The 18881-nt window shown below is 51.0% G+C and overlaps 1 protein-coding gene across 1 annotated transcript in view; it reads right to left on the reverse strand.

Moving 5' to 3' along the window:
* SHANK3 (SH3 and multiple ankyrin repeat domains 3) overlaps window positions 1–18881 on the reverse strand; it is a 386587-nt gene that overhangs the window by 285861 nt on the left and 81845 nt on the right. Inside the window, exons 6-9 of the mRNA XM_075428667.1 lie at window positions 17642–17750; window positions 1927–2078; window positions 1450–1617; window positions 242–358 (exon numbers count right to left, since the gene is read on the reverse strand). Coding sequence (XP_075284782.1) covers window positions 242–358; window positions 1450–1617; window positions 1927–2078; window positions 17642–17750 — 546 coding nt within the window. The remainder of the gene's footprint in view (window positions 1–241; window positions 359–1449; window positions 1618–1926; window positions 2079–17641; window positions 17751–18881) is intronic.

Here is an 18881-nt window from a genome sequence, read left to right on the forward strand (position 1 = left end):
AAGCCATGGACTCTTCTCTGGCCACCTGCCTCTTGAGAAATCCAGAATCGGGCTGGTGCTACAAACAGAAACAGCCTCATCCCAGGACAGAGCGTGGATACAATTCAGAAGAACCTTTCTGGTCTGGGAACAGTAACAGCAGTGAGAAGGTGCTCCAGCCCAATGTTGTGCTCTCTGTCTCAGGCAGGCTGGTGCCCCATTACACTTTCTTGTAGTCACGCCCTGAATCACGCAGATGTACCTGGTTATAGAGAGCACAAATATGCAGAGCGGTGTTTCCTGAGGCGTTCTGTGCAGTCATATCAGCTCCATAGAAGAGAAGATGCTCCAGGTGCTGAACATGGCCATAGCGACATGCCTGCTCGAAACACAAAACAGAAAAACAAAAACAGAAAATCAGGGAGCAGTGGGAAGATGACAAACTGTGTGACATCCTCTGCTGGATTCATCCAAGACAGAAAAGTTGAATCAGGCTGGACCTGTAACGGCAAAGTCCCATTAACATGCACGCAGGCACACTGCTGCTCCTTACAGCAACACACACCTGAATACTTATCAGACAAATCACCTCTGAGTCAATTGCAAATTTTTGATCACTGTCACACTGGTACCAGGGCCTCCTCCAGACTGTTTGCTGTCTCAGCATCATTATCCAGCATAAAGAAGCCCTGAAGTACAAGCAGGCAAAAAGGAGGAGGAGAACGGCCTCACATCTCTAATCAACTGGTGTGGTATTTTCTTCTGTGTTTGGTCCATCCTGGGACCATCAGTCCTCAAAGTCCTCCCAAGGCAATGCAGGATGGAGGCAGGAAGGAGGACAGTCATATTCAGTAAATCGAGGTCACAAACACGCGTCTTGTTTGTTCAGTCTCATCCTTAGCTGTGCCAGTACTCATCCACCTTGCAGGGCTCTGACAGCTGGGTGCTTTGGGAGCCCGTGGGCGCAAGGACAACCTGCTCTCCCAATGGTCCAAGAGTACTCTGGGATGCCAGTGCATCCTCCCTTCTCCCAGAGGGTCTTGGTCTTGAAGCACAAAGCTGTCTCAGGTCCCCTGACCCCTAGCCCATGTCTTCCCTATGCCAAATCTACTTGTCAATGTGTAAAACAGGGACAGATACAGCTGTGGTTTGGAACCAGGATGCCTCAGGTGTTGGGCCAAGATCCCAAAGCACTATCTTACAAGCCAGTCATGATCTAGGGAGGATCCCAGACACTAGCGAGCGAGGCCAGAAGAAAACAGCCTGAGCACTGGCCTGGGATGGGAGCTGGAACTGGAACACTGCATGCACATCCTCCACACAGGAGCCTGGACCCCTGTGCCAGCCACCCCTGCCAAGCAGTGTCTCGGACACCGCGTCCCTACAGCACCCGAGGGGACGGGACGATCCCTCCATCGGCAGCGGGACAGCAGTCACCCCATCGGGATCCCGTCCCACCATCCATCCCACCTGGTGGATCTCCTGCCAGCCGTTCTCGTCCACGCAGCCGAGCCGGGCGTAGTCGTGCAGCAGGAGCTCGCAGCAGTAGGGATCCCCCCCCACCATGGCACTGTGGTACAGGGGCGTCAGCCCCCGGCTGTCCTTGTAGTCCGGGGAGGCACCCAGGTCCAGCAGCGTCTGCAAGAGAAGCGCCCGCCTCGCTCTGCGCCTTCGGGCGGCCGCGCGGTGGGGAAACCTGCCCCACAGAGCGTCCGGGGATGCTCGGCCACGCAGCAGGCAGTGCTCACCCCCTCGTCCCCCCAGGGCTCACGTTCTCAGTGCCACACTTCCACAACGGGCCGTGCTCCCCGACAGCAACGCCAGAAATGCTTTGGCGCAGGGAGGACACGACCCCGCCAGCAGCCTGGGCAGGGTGGGAGGAGGAGCCGGTGCTGGGGCGCGGGGCAGAGGGGAGGGAGAGCCCCCCGCGAGGGTCCCCCGACTCACCAGCAGCGCCGCGTGGTTGCGGCACCGGACGGCCTTGTGAAGAGCTGTCATTCCCTCCCGCGTCCGGAAATCCAGGTGCGCTCCCCCGTTGCGCAGTGCCTTGATCATCTCGGCGCTGAGCTCCAGCTGAGCCGCCGCGGTCAGGGGACACTCTGCAGAGCCCCGGCAGAGACGGGTGAGAACGGCCACGTCTGCGCCCGGCAACGCGGGGCCCTCCCCGCGCCCTCGAGGGAGCGGCACCAAGCCCCTCGTCCGCTCCCAGCCCGGCTCAGACACCGGTGGTCCTCCCAAACACCGCGCGCACGTGGTCTGAGCGGGCTAGAGGCTGCCCATCGGTTTCTTCTGGGTGCGGGCGAGAGCCCCGCGGAGGAGAGCGGGAAGGGAAGCCTGGGCAGCTCCACGCGTGGCAGGAACGCCGTTGCTGGCTCTCCCGCTGCAGGAGAGCACACAGCTGGGCACATCACCCACACAAAGGGGAGAAGGAGCAGGGGCTGAAAACCGGTGTCCTCGCTCTGTTTCTCCCTGCAGCAAGGCATGGAGAAGGGGCTGCTGTTCGGGGGGGGGAGGCACAGCTACGGACCCCAGCACCACCACCAGCATCCCCAGAGTTGTCCTGAGCCCCTCTGCGCACGGCCATCCCGCAGCCGGCCCTCCCCACCTCACGTCACCAGCAGCAAGCCCCAAACGTGGAACGCTCACCCCAAACCGGAGGAAGGTCCCTGCGCCTGCGGGACCCCCCTCGCCTCTGAGGAGCCTGGCTCACCCCGCAGCAGAGCCTGCACCAGCTGGCTCAGTCCCAGCTCCGACCAGCAAACAGTCCCGACTCCCAGGACCGCCCAGCACGAAGGACTTCCTCCACCGAGGGACATAATTTGAGCAGACGATGGAAGAACATGGAAATCCCCTCCAACAGCGCTCCGCCAGCGGCCCCCAGCCACCCTCTGCTTTTGTTCTGCAGGTGGGAGCAGGAGCCCTGATGCACATCTGCTGCTCTCTGCCCGCGCGTGCAGCTCCCAGAGGCAGAACGTCAGCTCCGTGCCGGACAGGCAAAGTCTCCTCCAGCAGGAGCTGCTACACGCTCTCCTCACGACCGGACCTCCGCGTCCAACGGCCGGCCGAACGCTGCCTTGGCAGGGTGGCAGAGCAGAAGGGCAGCTCACCGGCCTGCACCTGCGGGACCCCACCGTGTCCTTGCGTGGACAAGCGTGGAGGACCTTCCTTGGGCGGGAGCCATGGTGCCGACACAGAACACGGGTTTCTGTCCTGCCCTGATGGGTGTGAGGGAGACCTGAGCTGTGGAAGGACGGTGCTCACCTACCCACGGGCTGGCGTGACTCAGACTGCTACAGCCTTCAGGTGTGCATACGAACTAGCGTATCCTCACCAGCCCCTGCTCCAGGCACCCACTTCCATTTCCACGCGCAGTTAAATCACCAGTCTTTATTCAGTATCTCAGCTTAAACGAGAAACTATTCAAAGAGGCAGAAGGCACAGAAAACAAGGCTTCAAATCTTCCTTTAGTCTCAGTAGTTAATACGCCAAAATAAATCCAAAAATCTATGATGTTATCTTGAATCCCAGAGACTGAGAAAGGTCCAAACAAGGCATCTCAAGGTGCACTGAATGAACCGCAGCCAGCAATTTGTTCACTAAACCTAATCTGATCATTATCTAATCTAGGATCTCAGTGATTACACTCTGCTAATTCTTGGAAACGTGTGCATCCAAATATATGCTTAAAGTAATTAACTAATAAGTGCACAAGATGAGCTGCACGAAGGAGAACCATCAAGACAAAGCACTGCACCTTGCGCAGCGTAAGCGCCTGATCAACGGCCGCAGGCAGGAGCTGCAGGTGGACTCCGCGCTGAGCCCCGCGCTCCCCCCGGCCCCCGCTGAACGGCTCTGGTGGGAACAGCTTGCAGGGCACAGCCAGCACCCAGCCGCGCACGGCGGCTGCTCCAGCAAACCCGACCCCTGGCAGCCGTGAGATTGAACCCTGCAGCCAAAACCTGCAACAGCAAATCGGGGCCAGCAGACGAGAGCTGTCCTTGGGAGCACCACCGGTGCTCAGAGGAGCAGGAGGGATGGTCCAGGTCCAAAAAGCAGCTGGTGGGACTGTTCCTTTAGCCAGCGGGTTGTAGGGAAGCAGAGGTGGGCGCTGGAACAGCTTGTCACAGGATTTCTTTGTGCAAAGGGCACCCTTGCAACCCAGCAGCCTCACTGGTGAGAGCAGCACAGGACGGGGGCTCCAAGCCAAGAGCGCTCGGCTCTGGCAGCTGGAGCACGGAGCAGGTACAGGTCCAGAAAAGCTACAGAAGTTCATTTCTACTCCAGTTCAAGGAGTGTTTTCTCTATGTTTTTGTCTTATGACTGTTTTCTCTTCATTCTGCTAAAAGCAGCTTGGGATGAAAAGCATCACTAATGTTTTAACTGTGCTCAGCAAGACACCACCAAGCGGAGTGGTGCAGCTGAGACACCAGAAGGACGGGATGCCATCCAGAGGGACCTGGGCAAGCTCAAGAAGTGGGCCCATGTGAACCTCAAGAGGTTCAACCAGGCGAAGTGCAAGGTCCTGCATCTGGTTTGGGGCAACAGGTTGAGGGATGAGGAGACTGAGAGCAGCCCTGCTGGACTTGGGGGTGCTGGGGGGTGAGAAGCTGGACATGACCCAGCAGTGTGTGCTGGCAGCCCGGAAGGCCAACCGTGCCCTGGGCTGCATCCCCAGCAGCGTGGGCACAGGGACAGGGAGGGGATTCTGCCCCTCTGCCCCGCTCTGCTGAGACCCCCCAGGAGTCCTGCGTCCAGCTCTGGAGCCCTCAGCACAGGGCAGAGCTGGAGCTGTGGGAGCGGGGCCAGAGGAGGCCCCAGCCATGATGCGAGGGCTGGAACCCCTCTGCTGGGAGGAGAGGCTGGGAGAGCTGGGGCTGCTCAGCCTGGGGAGGAGAAGGCTGCGGGGAGACCTGAGAGCAGCTGCCAGGGCCTGGGGGGGCCTGTAGGAAAGATGGGGAAAATCTTTTCAGCAGGGCTTGTTGCGATAGGACAAGGAGCAATGGCTTTAAAACTAAGGGAGGGGAGATTTAGACTGGATATAAGGAAGAAATTTTTTATGATAAGGGTGGTGAAACACTGGCACAGGTTGCCTGGAGAGGTGGTCGATGCCCCATCCCTGGGAACATTCACGGCCAGGTTGGACAGGGCTCTGAGCAACCTGATCCAGTTGAAGATGTCCCTGCTCGCTGCAGATGGGTTGGGCTAGATGACCTCTAAATGTTCCTTCCAACCCAAAGCATTCTATGATTCTATTCTACGTTTTGATTGCAAACAAGGTATTCTGGCAATCCTCGGGCCGGTCACTTCTGTGAAAGCAATGAATCCAAACAAGGCTGCGTTGTGGAATAAAACATCTGAGCTCCCGTACCCAGACCTGGACCGAGAACCCCCTTTTCACCAACTGCAGCCGTCTCGGCTCCAGATCAGGCATTATCCACACACCTCCCAGAAGCTGGCAGCAAAGAGACGACTTGACAGGACAGTCACGGTGTCACTCGGTGTGGATGCTCCTCTGCAGCCTCCCAGAAGAAACAAACTGCGGAGGGCCCTCATATTTGGGGGGTGTCAGGAGAATGGGAATTCACATGGTGAGGGAAGGTGAGAAACCCCAGAGAGTGCTCCAACACGAGAAGGAACAACCCCTCTGCTCCAATATCAAAATTTAAATTAAAAAAAAAAAAAAATAATAAAGCTGTGTTACTTCAGGACTTAATTTAATTTTGTTCAAGTTGAGATGACAAAAGGCTTGATATGAAAGTTTTTATGCAGGCTACTGGAGAGGAGAGTTACTGTCTACACAGCGTTCCTATACGGACCTGTAGGACACAATAGTAGAAAATACCTGCCTATGACAAATACCACCCAGAAGTAGAACCTCGCGGTAGTGTTCTTCAACTGTAGGTGGAAACATTACAAGATGACATTTCATCTCCAATTTCAGCTGAATGCAAACATATCATTTTTCATTAACCTCCAACTGCACATTCTATTCAAAGAGATGCCACCAGTTTGCTTAAACAAAAAGGTTTAAAGCAACTAGACTAGCAGATTTTAAACTGAGCAGGATGATACCTTCACAAACCACAGCCACTGGAGTTTCATCCAGCATTTCCCCCATCTAACCACAACTGCTGGCTGAACCAAAGCGTAACTTCCAGCTACTAAACCAGAAAGCAACAGAAAATACATCCTGTACGAAGGTGAGTTATCCAGGTTGCTAATCGAGTAACTGGACATGGGCACCTCGAGTGCTTTATGCCACAGCTCACACAGTCTGGATACGGCGCAGCCAAAGCAGGACAGCAGCAAGCTCCCCACGCCTGGGGCAGAGGGTTTCTTCCCTCTGAAAAGAAAGCACTGTCATGCACAGCAAGTATTTCTCCCCAATTACCTGCTCCTGCTGCTATCTGTCCTCACCTCGTATTGGGGCCACAGTCCATATTGCTGCACACAGCCAAGAATACTTCTTTGTAAACGCAATGATTTCCTCTCATTCTCCCGCTGTTCCCCAGGTGCCATCCTATGTTAAATATTGAGGACTGCCATTCTCTTTTCTACATGCTAAACTATCACTCAGGCTTGGGTCTAATTTTAGAATAACGGTAACTTCTCCATTATTTTTTTTACACCCTTAAAATGTACCTACAGGAAGCAACTGTGAAATTTTTCTTCTAATTGCTTTCAAAGACCGTTCACCTGTCCTAGAACATCTTCCCAGCAATCTTGCAGCACCAAAACACGAACGATGGCAAACTGGGCTCGACTGTTTAAGACGTGGCTCTTCTTTGCCCCCTCACCCCAGCAGAGGCAGGGGAAGGGGAACGCGTGCCACGCTTCAGCTGCCCCAGTGCAGCTTAAATCCACTCCCAGAAGCAGCTTAACTGAAGATACCAGACTTCGGGCTGGAGAGGCTGGGACGATTGGCTCTGCTGTGAGGATGGCACCACAAAGCACAGAATATTTTATGGTGCATCCAGCGTTACTTGAAGTCCGTTAACCGGATTTAACTCTGCCGCAGAGCACTGCTCCAAGCAGGGGGGTCCAGCTCCCCACACGCACCGCCCGCGTGCAAGGGGACCGCTCTGCTCAGCACAGTTCAGCACAGGACACGCGTGCAGCACCCACACAGACACGGCGTGAGGGGACCTGGTGTGACCGGGCAGCAACACCCCGTGTCTTCAGCAAACCCAGCGTTGACATTAGGAATATGAAAGGGCTGTGTTCACGGCAGAAGGAGGGGAATGTTTCCCCCCTAACGGGGACCACTTGCAAGACAGATCCCAGAGCGTGGCTGCTGCGTGTCCTGGGAAGAGAAAGAACACCTGCTGGAAAGAGAAACTGAGAGCAAGCGCAGGTATTTTGGTGGCCCAGATGAACTGGGCTAGCGTGCGTCATCCTCCTCGTCTACCACATAGATATATCCCGTTCCTGAACTGATAGAATTGAAAGCTCGGAAGGGGTTATATGACTTCTTTCCTTTAAAAAAAATAGTTTGTGAGCAAGGGGAGACCTCTGCTTTCTGGAAAACCCAGCAGGCTGCAGATAAGACTATTAATTTCCCTGTGTTGAATAGGAACACGGATAATGACCCACATATAATTTCTGCAGGGATATTTTTTCCCCCAGGTCAAGAGGGGCAGAAGAAAAGGTTACGGAAACTGAGAAGAGGATGAATCATTTTTATTAGGGATGTATACTGCAAAGTCTTTGAGGCAGTAATACTGCATTCCCCGCCTCAAAAATCAGCAGAGCAGTTACAAACTGCCTTTGGATGGGGATGAAGGGAACACTTGTGTTGCGCAGGACTGGATGAAGAAGAAAGCTTTAGCTACTGAAGTGCTGAATTTCTGAAACCTCACGGGTTTGTGTTCCCCTCCTCCATTTTTGTAGGAGGAAGGAGAATAAATGGTGTTTGCAATTATCCAAGCTGCTGAAGACCTGGCCACACAAAAAGGAGCATTTGGTGCCAGGGCCTATTTGCAGTCTCCCTGGTAGACTCATCCCTAGAGACACAGCGGATAAAAGAGCATTGCTAACAGCAGTGCTGCTCTGCCTAAAAGGAGAGTAGATTTACTCCAGTGATTTTGTAAATGATGGCTCAGAAATTAAGACTAGCACTTATGCACTGCAGCTTTTTCTATCTTTGCTAAATACCAAGCACTGGAAATACCATCATTTATTTATTCCTTCTCTTGAAGTCTTAGTTGGACATCTGCCCATGGTCCCATCACTTTACTGATACACTTGAAAGCTCTGGGTTAAAAATTCAGTATAGAAGCATTCTCAGCCAAGGAAAGATTAAGGTTTTCAAAGTATCTAGGAGAGAGGAGGCTTGACCTGGCAGCAGTGGCCTTTCCTCTCTCCATGCACAGCATCCCTGCAGGTCTTTAACGGAGATACAGAGCAGTAGGCAAGAAAACTCTTAAGACCTTTAGGAGAGAGAGTGTTTCCTCCCTGTGTTTGCATCCTCTCTAGTTTCAGGTTTTACCAGATTCCCTGGTAAGCATCTGAGAGCCTTGGCTGATGGGCCAGGTGGGCATCTCCTGGCAAAGATGGAGAGGAGGACTGTTTCAGAAGAATCTGGCATGAGGGTATTGAAAAAGTCCCTGAGAAGCCAAAGAAGGCCAAAGCCAAAAAACCAAACCACAAGATCTAAAAGATTTTGGGTTGCTGGACATGCTGCAATGAGGGATGGATCCTGAATAGAGAACCTTTGTGGAAACTTGTGGTATTGCTGCCTTTAGAAAGTGGAGGACCAAAGGAGGATTTGTTACCGGTAGCTGTCTCCGCTTTGGCTGTCACACGCAAATATCGCTACGGCCTAAAGCGATCGCTCCACACAAATGGAGCAAAGGCACTGCTATTTCAGTCGTTAACGCTGGCCGCACCATCATCTGACCTGGCATTCGGAAAGGCAGAAAACCTCCCTGCACCATAGGCTTCGGGGGCAAACAGCCCCCCTGCACTTTGCCAAGCCCTCCTGGCCCCGCGGGGACGAGTTACGAGCTCGTCTGCCTCCGCCTGCCCGGTGGCACAGCCTGCGCCTCTGTCCCTGAATGTCCCCTGCCACACTTCTGCGAATTCAGCGGGAAGAAGACGGTTTCCACTACTGCTGGCTGGCCAGGTGTCAGGGACGTCACGCAGCGATTCCTACCCCCGCTGCACGGTGCCTGTCCAACCTCCCGCTGGCTCCCAGGGCTGTCCCCTGCACACAGGGAGTGCTCAGTAGCCTGGTCAGCATCAGCTCCCAGATTCCCAGAGGAGGAACGAAACACATTCACAGCATCGCTCCTCGTCACGGAGACCAGGTCGCGACACCATGGCCCCCCCGCCACGCGGCTCTGCCGTGGGAAGCTGGGCCACAACTGCGGATCTCCCCGGCCAGCTGGGGGGAACACGGCGTCCCAGGGGGTAATTCCCAGTGCCCAGGCACCTGCAGACTCACAGATGGCCTTGGATGCAATAACCATATCGAAGGCTTCCGTGCGTCAACAGCAAGGCTTCCCCGCAGCCCGCAAGGAAGCTCTAAGTGCAAACGTAACGAAAAAGGCAGCTTCCACAAACCCAGCCAAGTGCTGTCCGGAACCGTAGGCACAGGAGCCAGTTCTCGAACTAGCTCAGCCTTGGCATAACTGAAGTCCAGATCACCAAGGGTCTTCTGCATTCTGGAAGAGGATACCAAGTATTAAATGAATGCTTTCCTTCCTCTCTGCACCCCTTCTCTGCTTTCACAAGGACCGACAAGGAGATGGTGTCCTGCAAGGAGACTCTGCTGGCTTCATCCTCAGCAGCTCACTCCATTCCCAGGTTTCCTGCATCTGGCAAGTCCTGCTGTCCTTCCCAGCCTGCGCAAGCCAACGGCCTCCTCGTTTGGTTAACCTTGGGGACAGCACACGCTCATTTTAGCAAACCTCCTGCATTGCAGACAGACTTGGTTAAGCCCCTTGAATATAAAACTACAAGCAAAATATTCTTCCATCCATCACCCCGGCTAGCTAACATAAAGACAGAACAGTAAGGATACAGAACTACTACATTTTTACTTTACTAGTTACCAAAATAAAATGCTGTCCTGCACACACGTATATTTATTTTCTCCCAGGACAAGATGGTACAAAAAAGGATCACAACTGACACGCATCAGTCATACCATGTAACATACTCCCATGAAGGGCAGGATGAAAACTTGTAGCGGAAAACAAATAATCTAAGAAAAATAATTTGCTTTCTCTCTGTCCAATACCCTAAAGTTCACGTAAAAACACAGCGGGCTTTTAACAACAGCAGAAAAGCATTGACAGGGAGGAGGGAGAGGCCTCTGGTTAACGGAGTCGGACACCACAAAGATGCAGTACTTGCACACCACGTACTGCTGTCGGGTTTTTAACACGGAGCACACCACTGTTGACTTCTTGTAACGATCAGCATTACAAGACAGACTCACTGATAATAGTAAGACCTTTACTACGAGGTAGAGAGGCAAGTGCCCTTTCTAATCTTGCTTTTCCACATGGCTTTGCACACAGAACTCTAACCTAAGGCTCCATCTATATGTGCTGCCATGGTACAGATGTTTACTTCAAAAAAAAGAGAAGAAAAATTTGCTAAACAGAAGAAAAATAGCCAAAAGATATTTATTTTTATAAAAGAGCTATTTGTTAAGCCTATTCCAAACCAACTTTAAGATCTTACTAAAATAACTCTTTGCTGCTTTGTGCAGCCTTTAAAATTCATACCATAAATTACATTAGTGCAATTTTACATGGGAATACTCAGAAGGCTTGTTAAAATATCCTCTTACAACTGCAATTGAGGTGGTTGAAAAGGCTGCCACCCCCAGCCTTCCTCCACCGTTTGTTCACTACCCTTGGAGGGCCTCCATCCCGGCGTGCTAGCTCTGCTCTTCCCAGGGGTCTTGCCTAACATTTTTCAGTAAAAATGAGCCACTTTTTCTACCAAAACTTGGGTTAATTGAATGATTAGGTGCTTGAGATAACATTTATCTTCTTGATGAGGAACAGAAGGGTGGCAGGTTGGAACCACAATTCCACGATAAATTCCAGAAGCTTGTCCTTGGTGGGAATTGCTATGTGCCGTCTCTGCCTGAGCTCCACCTCATCAGAAAGGCTCTATGACCACATACAATGCCTCCAGATTCACTGTCTCGGCTATATATCCAAAGAAGCCCTACAGGTGATGAAACAATAAACAGAGCTAGAGATGACCACGTTATAGCAGGGCCCCTATGCTTTGACAGGTCTATCTGGAAGAGTCCTTGTTTGAGGAGAATGAGGTCCTACCACTATCAGCAAGTCCACTTGCATGACTTCCCCCAAGCACTGCAAAAGTGGCAAGCAACAACAACAGTGACACCCACCAAGCTGCAGACCCATGAAGAGACCACAGAGAGCAGAGCCGCTTGCGTTTCACCCAGGGATGGGCAATGCGCTGACCGTACAGCAGCATCACAACGCCGCACACCTGCAGCACCAAACTGTACCACCACGATTGACTGCTGATAAAGTCACAAGACCACGCGGTGCATAATGCTGCTCTCATGCTCTGCCGCATAATGTCTCTGTCTCCTCTTCATCTTTCATCCAGCAATTCACGAAGTTCTAGTTTGGTAAACAAGTCCACTGAAAATCAGACTGCCAAGGAGGAGCTTCACAGGGAGTACAGTTTCTTCTTTTCGGGCATGGATCTATTGCAGCTGCACAAGTGGGAGAGCTATGCCAAGCTGGAGGCACTATGCTTTCCTCTCTACAGAGGGAAAGAACCAGTCCTGCATATGAAGTGTGATCTGGTGAGAAATGCAAGCTATGGATCAGAAGTGCACATCGCACCACTGTGCAACTTCTGAGCTACACACGGAGGACAGCTGGACAGCAGGCTCAGGAGCCAGCCCTGGAGGCAGCCCAAGGAGAAGGATCTGCAGGGAGGGAACTGGGGAGGCACAGAAAGCAGGACAGCAGAGCATCAAGATGGACAACAGAACAGGAGCACCAGCCATGACCAGCGCCTCTGTGAGGAACCCAGCTGGGAGGACCAAGCAGTTACTGCAGAAACACCCATGCACAAAACAAAGCAAAAAGGCATGCTGATATTGGCTGGGATAGAGATACTTTTCTTCACTGTACCTGGTATGGGGCTACGCATTGGATTTTCTAAAAAGCAGAAAACTGATCACTTTTCCATAGATACTGTCTCACTGCAACATAAGGGAATGCTACTTTGGATCTCAAGGGAACAAATAAAAATCTTCTAAATACTTGACTGCGGTCTAGTCAAGTAGGGATGACATGGAAAGAAGAAAGTTCCAACTAGCCAGGTGAGTATTTGATACTTCCTCAGGGAACCAACCAAGGGAAATTAGATTAGGTAATTGATTATAGGAAATGTGAGAGGTTTAAAATTAAAAAGAGAAAGCAAAAGGCTACTGGGAAGTCCTGAAGAACAATTTCTGTTTGACCCAGAACTGCAACCCCATAAATCAAAGAGGAGAACCACTGCCGTGTGCCCCTCCCAGGTCAACATCGAAGTGACGGCAGCAGTTGCAGAGACAACTATAACAGGACATGATAAAATAAATAGTGGTCAATATGAACTCGAAATTAGAAAACAAAGAATAACAACAAGAATAAATGACACAGGAATAAAGAAATCCACATTTGGCCTGGCAAAGGACTATCAGAAAGGGGTTTTGCTGCTGTTGTTTAGATTTGATAATACGGAAATGACTTCCCAGCCCCTGCGCAAGCCAGCCAGTCACTAGGCAGGTAGCGTATGATTGCTGATAAATACACCTAGCAAAATGGCCAATCATTTATTTTTTATGTTGCTGCTGTGGAAATACATTCTTTTCTTCTCCATTACCAAATAAGGATCTTTGGCATGAGCTACCTGATATCGAATAAATTGTTTACATCTAGTGAATGTTGTATATCATCCTCCTTATCTTCTCCCTGAAGATCTACTTCGTCCAAAAAAAGTTCAATTTTAACAGATTTTGAAATACTGGGACATTCATACAGACCAGAAGCAAAGCAGTGTGAGGCCCATGTTCAAAAAGGGGCAAGTTAAGTCATCCATGAAACTCCAAGTCAGAGAAATGATACTGATCCTGGGAAAATGCTGGGAAAATTGATTTGGAATTTAATTGACACAGCATCAAAGAATACCCGTATTGCTAACATTGCCCAATCAAGCTTCACAGTAAACAGGTCTTCCTACTCACCCGTAATTCCTTTCCTTGGTAAATTACAAGTCTGATTGATGCTCATAGTTATATTGATGTAGGACTCACGCTCGGCTGAGTCCTACACGACATGAAAAACGAGTAGTATAAAATGTCAGCCACACATGTTCCAACAATCCAGCAGAAGAGCAGCAGTCAGAGTGGTCACCAGGGAACATGGCCGACCACGTGGGCGCTGAAGAGGCTCTTCAGGGTCTTGGACTTGGCTCTATTCTAGATCCTCATCAATCATTCTGAAGTAAAGGCAAATCTCTGATCAGATCTGTAGATGCCACAAGGCTTGGAAGAGTGCTAGGAGGAATCGGGGCTGGGCAATCCCACAACCAGGAACAACAGAGGTGGAGATGCTGCAGGACGGTGCCTTCACCAGGCTGCGGGTCGGGGAGGAGACGTGCTGCCCTGGACGGCTGCAGCAGCTGCGTCCTGCGGCCACGGCTCTGCCAAACGCTCGTGTCCGGGGGGCCACGCGGGGACCCCCAGCCGCTCTGCTGCGGTCAGCGGCCGGGGGGAGCAGCACAGTCCCACCACGCTCTTCCCGTCGTGCAGCCCCGGCTGCGTGGGAAGTCAGCAGGAGGGAAAACAGCGTCCCCGGAACAAACAAAGCTCCCAGGCAAGGAACTGCTTAGCGGTTCCACTTCGATGAGCCGACGCGGGCCAAGTAACCCCAGGCTACGGCGGGGGCAGGGCATAACGCAGGAGGAGGAACGGCAGGGGAAACCCCCCAGCCCCTCCGTCTGGCAGGACCTAACGCGGGGTCCCACCCCAGAGACGCACGGTCACCCTCATCCTCCCAGTCCTCCCAGTCTCCGGGAGGCCGGAGAGCAGGGACCCGCCGGGAGAGCTGTGCCTGCCCGTGACGAGTGGCGTGGGCCGGCAGCAGGCTGTCTGGCACCTGCGTTCTTCAAAACCTCTTAAAAATGGAGTAGTGGCATATAAGCCACAAAAAATGACAGGAAAACTGGAGAAAATACCTTCAAATGAAAGACTGGAGGAGGTTGGCCTCTCTTTAATTAAGGAAGACTGAATGTTGACTTGATTGCCATGTATAAATACCTTCATGCGAAGGTATACCTGGTACTAAAGTGCTCTTTAATCTAGAAGATAAAGTATAACGACAGCTGGAAGCTGAAGCATACAAATTTAAATGAGAGACGAATTTTAAACCGTGACAGTGATTAACCAAATAACGAGGGAAAGGTAGGGATCTTCTGTTCCCTGAATCAAGATTGATGACTTTCTGGAAAACATGTTTAAGCTTTTCTCAGTGAACACACACTCACGGAGGGTGAAGAGCATCCTGCGAGATACAGGAGACCGGGTCAGATGGTACAACAGCTCCATCGGGTCTTAAATTCCAGGAACCCAAGCATACTGAACAGCAGTTTTATGTCATTCTTTCATGTTCACGAAACAGATTGTAAAGCAAGCAGTAAAGAAGTGGTTTTGCACAAGAATTAGGACTCCAGAAGTGAGGCGTCCAAGACTCCCTCTGCTCTAACAGTCTATTTTTGCATGTCACAGCATCCGCTCTGTTTTTGCCCTTGATTCTGAACCAGATCCAAACGACTATTTGGGTCAGGTGTTTTTCCTTATTCTCCCTCTATATTTAGCAGAGTCTTTTCAGTACTCAAGAGCCTGCTCCTGTAAGCCTCTGCCAGTCTGTGAAATAACTTCCAGGTTCAAACCATACCAGATCTAAAACTCTCGCAGCATCTTTTTGAGCAGCACACAGCACTCTGCAATGCAATATACTCTGGAAAACTGAATCAGGTTTAGCAGAGCTGAGGACTTTCTTTATAAGGAAAGATCCCTCAAAACGCCTGTAAGGTCTTGGGCAAAAACGAAAACCACAGGAGGTGAGCTGTTTGGACACGCTCCAGGGCAGCCTGGGATCACGCTCACGTGCTATCAGCTATTTCTCATCTGGGCAGTTGTTCATCAGGACACTCTGGCAGGTCCAGAGTGGCTACACCAGCAAATTAAAACAGTATAAACATTCTTGGGCACTGCTCAAATGATTCTCGACAGAGTTTGGCTGCACCAGCTTCCGCCCTCCCGGTTCAGGAGCTGGCAGAGGCCATTCCCAAAGGGCAGTTCAGATGCAGCCCTGTCATCTGAGAGGACAAGAGAATGTGAATGACACCACACTCTGCCACCTGATCTCGGTGCTGAAAAATGGTCTGGACACACTAAATTTCCGAGTACAGAGGTAGCCAGTGTTGCAGAAACAACCCGAAAAACCATCCAACTGAACCAGAAACAAAGAAATCATCAGACTAGAGTCTGCTCATGGGTTGGAAATGCGCCTATGATTCACACACAGAAGCCCAACTCTATCATAAATACTAATAAGCTGCATTACTTTAAAACGGGAACAACAAAAGCAGTAACTCCTCTCTCAGAACAAGATTACAAGACTTCACAGCAGGGGAAACGGGGAGAAGTCCTCCCTCACCACCCCATCAGTAAAGAAAACATGCTGGATTCTGATTCTCACTTCTTGCAGCCAGGAGCCTGCAGACAACCCACCAGCCAGCACGCCAGCAACCAGACCTCTCTGGGGTGAATTTTGCTCACATAGATAGGAAAAAAAAAAAAGAAAATAAGAAAAAAAGTGATTGAGGAATACAGAGGCCAAGATTTTATCTTCCTGGCCCCCAAAATCATAGAATCATAGAATCACAGAATGGTTTGGGTTGGAAGGGATCTTATCGATCATCCAGGCCCCACCCCCCCTGCCATGAGCTGGGACCCCTTCCACCAGTTCAGGTTGCTCCCAGCCCCATCCAACCTGGCTTTGAACCCTGCCAGGGAGGGGGCAGCCACAGCTTCTCTGGGCAGCCTGGGCCAGGGCCTCACCACCCTCACAGGGAAGAATTTCTGCCTTAGATCTAAACTAAATCTCCCCTTCCAGTCTAAAGCCATCACCCCTTGTCCCACTACTCCATGCCCTTGTCAAAAGCTCCTCTCCAGCTTTCTCATAACTCCCTTTCAGGCACTGGCAGCTGCTCTAAGTTCTCCCCGTAGCCTTCTCTTCTCCAGGCTGAACCACCCCAACTATCTCAGCCTTTCCTCATAGGAGAGGTGCTTCTTGCACTTGGCCTTGTTGAACTTTATGAGGTTCACACAGTCCCATTTCTCAAGCCCGTCCAGGTCCCTCTGGATGGCAGCCCTTCCCTCCAGCGTGTTGACTGCACCACTCGGCGTCATGGGCAAACTTGCTGAGGGTGCACTCAACCCCACTGTCATGTCACCAATAGAGATGTTAAACAGGGCCGGTTCCAGTGCCAACCCATGAGGAACACCACTTCTCACTGGTCTCCACTTGGACATCGAGCTGATGACCACAGCTCTTTGATTGCGACCATCCAGCCAATTTTTTATCCACCGAGTGGTCCATCCGTCAAAATCATGTCTCTCTAGTTTAGGAACAAGGATGTCATGCCAGACAGTGTCAAATGCTTTGCTCAGGTCCAGGTAGATGACATCAGTTGCTCTTCCCTCATTCACCAACACAGTAACCACATTTGACAGGCACTATTTGCCCTTGGTGAAGCCACATTGGCTGTCACCAGTCACCTCCTTTCCATGTGCCTTAGCGTAGTTTCCAGGAGGATCTGCCCCATGGCCTTGCCGGGCACAGAGGTGAGAGTGGCTGCTCTGTAGTTCCCTGGGGCTTCCTTTTTACCCTCTCTAAAAATGGGGGTTCTGTTTCCCCTTTTCCAGTCAGTGGGAACTTCACCAGACTGCCAAAGCTTCTCAAATATGAAGGATACTACTTCTTAAATATATGATCTTTTTATGATTTATAATATAATTACATATAATATTTATATATTACATATACATTGTTTATCACATATAAATATATGATGAATACAACCCTAACTTATATTATCTAAATATTATCTAAATATTACATTAGTATAATTGATTATATATCTGAGATACATAAAAAACTTTATATATTTCTGATGATGGAAAACACTTAAGCCTGAATGCTTCATGAAGAGATCCTTGGGCAGGAATTCACATTCCCCCAACCTGCTAGTCTCAAAGACAGCCTCATCCTGCCCAGAATCCCACACTGAAAGGTGCACAGCCCCACAGCTCTTCCCTTTTATGCTCTATTGCCAGACTCTGTATCTTTCCCACACATGCACCATCTTCTCCCAAGAGCCTTCTGTAACTTCATGCACCCAAGGCCCAAGTACCATAAGAAGACACACTACTGAGAAATTCAGCTTACATCCCTCTGTTCAAAACCTTACATTTCAGATAATATCTCATTTGCTACACCTCCTCATAAACAACCACTCCCCCAAATTCCCACTGTGTCGTCTGGACACGTTCTCCCCCAACCCTGCTCTGTCATCCTCCCTTCGCTGGAGAAGCCAGTCTCACCTCCAGTATCCGGATCATGAAAGTTGGGGTCCAGTCCCTTCTCCAGCAGTCTGCAGACCTTCTCCGCATTTAGCATCTGCACGTACTCCATGAACTTCTTCAGATTTGCCTGCAGCCATGACACCCCAGGAAAACACACAACACACAGTGTTAACACCCCAACATGAAGAGAGAAGCCACCAGAGGAATAGCCCCATTCAGGAGACCCAAGGCAACCAGCAAGAATAATGCGGCAGCACCCACCAGAAGCCAGGACACATATTCATTCCCAGACCTTGTGAGAGAGTATTCCGCAAATCTACACAGGACATGCTTCTTCTGTCCCTCTCCTCAAGACTGAGGTTGCCAGATCACCCATGGAAACGCTCAGGGGCTGCCAGCCACCACCCTCAGCCCCACCACAAGTCCCCTGCTAAGGCACTTTCTGTCCGTACACGCCGTGAGGCAGCACACACGTGCCCATGTCTGTGACACAGACGCATCAACAGACATGTAACTTCACATGCTCATCAACAACGCCGCATGGTGCTGGCTATGAAAGGTGCTGTGCCAGACAAGCAGCACCCCAGCCACGGCGAATCGTACCGCCCGGGGTTTCACCCGCGCCTCGCTGCGACCTCACGTAGGCCGTGCTGTGTCTCAAACTCGTTTTAAGGGCACATCGCCCATCTGCCTGCTGAACTTCAAACACTTCTGAGGAAAGATCAAGCTGCTCCAACACCGACCATCGCTGTATGGTGCAATGGGTATGGCTGCCACACTGTCTGCGGTGAAATTTTGCTTTATTCTTGGTGTAATTTTCTGTCTCTGGCCAAAGGCTAAATCTTGTTATCCTGAGGAGACTGAGTGCTCAAAAGACTCTCCTTTAAATCCGCCTGGTTGTTTGTGGGTTGTTGGTTTTGTTCCCTTTTTCATCGTTTGGATAGGTATATTTGAGGAATATATTATTTTATTAAAATTCTAGACTCCAGAAACTGCAATTCCGCCAGGCAGGCAGGCAAGACTTTGACAGACTACAGTCTGAAAACACCCATCTCACACACATTTCCAGCCCAGGTTCTCAGACCTTTGATTGCAGGTTGGCTGGAGCTTTTCGAGTCTATTTTAACCAAACCTTGCGGTAGCCAGCTTTAGGAATGGCAGGCTGGCAAGTGGCTGACACAGCAGAAGGTTCTGTGGAACTGCCCGAGGGAAGTCTTTGGGCACAGCTCTAACCAACTGGTCAAGCTGCAACCAGTGG

This window comes from Opisthocomus hoazin, chromosome 8, assembly GCF_030867145.1.
Source record: "Opisthocomus hoazin isolate bOpiHoa1 chromosome 8, bOpiHoa1.hap1, whole genome shotgun sequence".
Classification (NCBI taxonomy): domain Eukaryota; kingdom Metazoa; phylum Chordata; class Aves; order Opisthocomiformes; family Opisthocomidae; genus Opisthocomus; species Opisthocomus hoazin.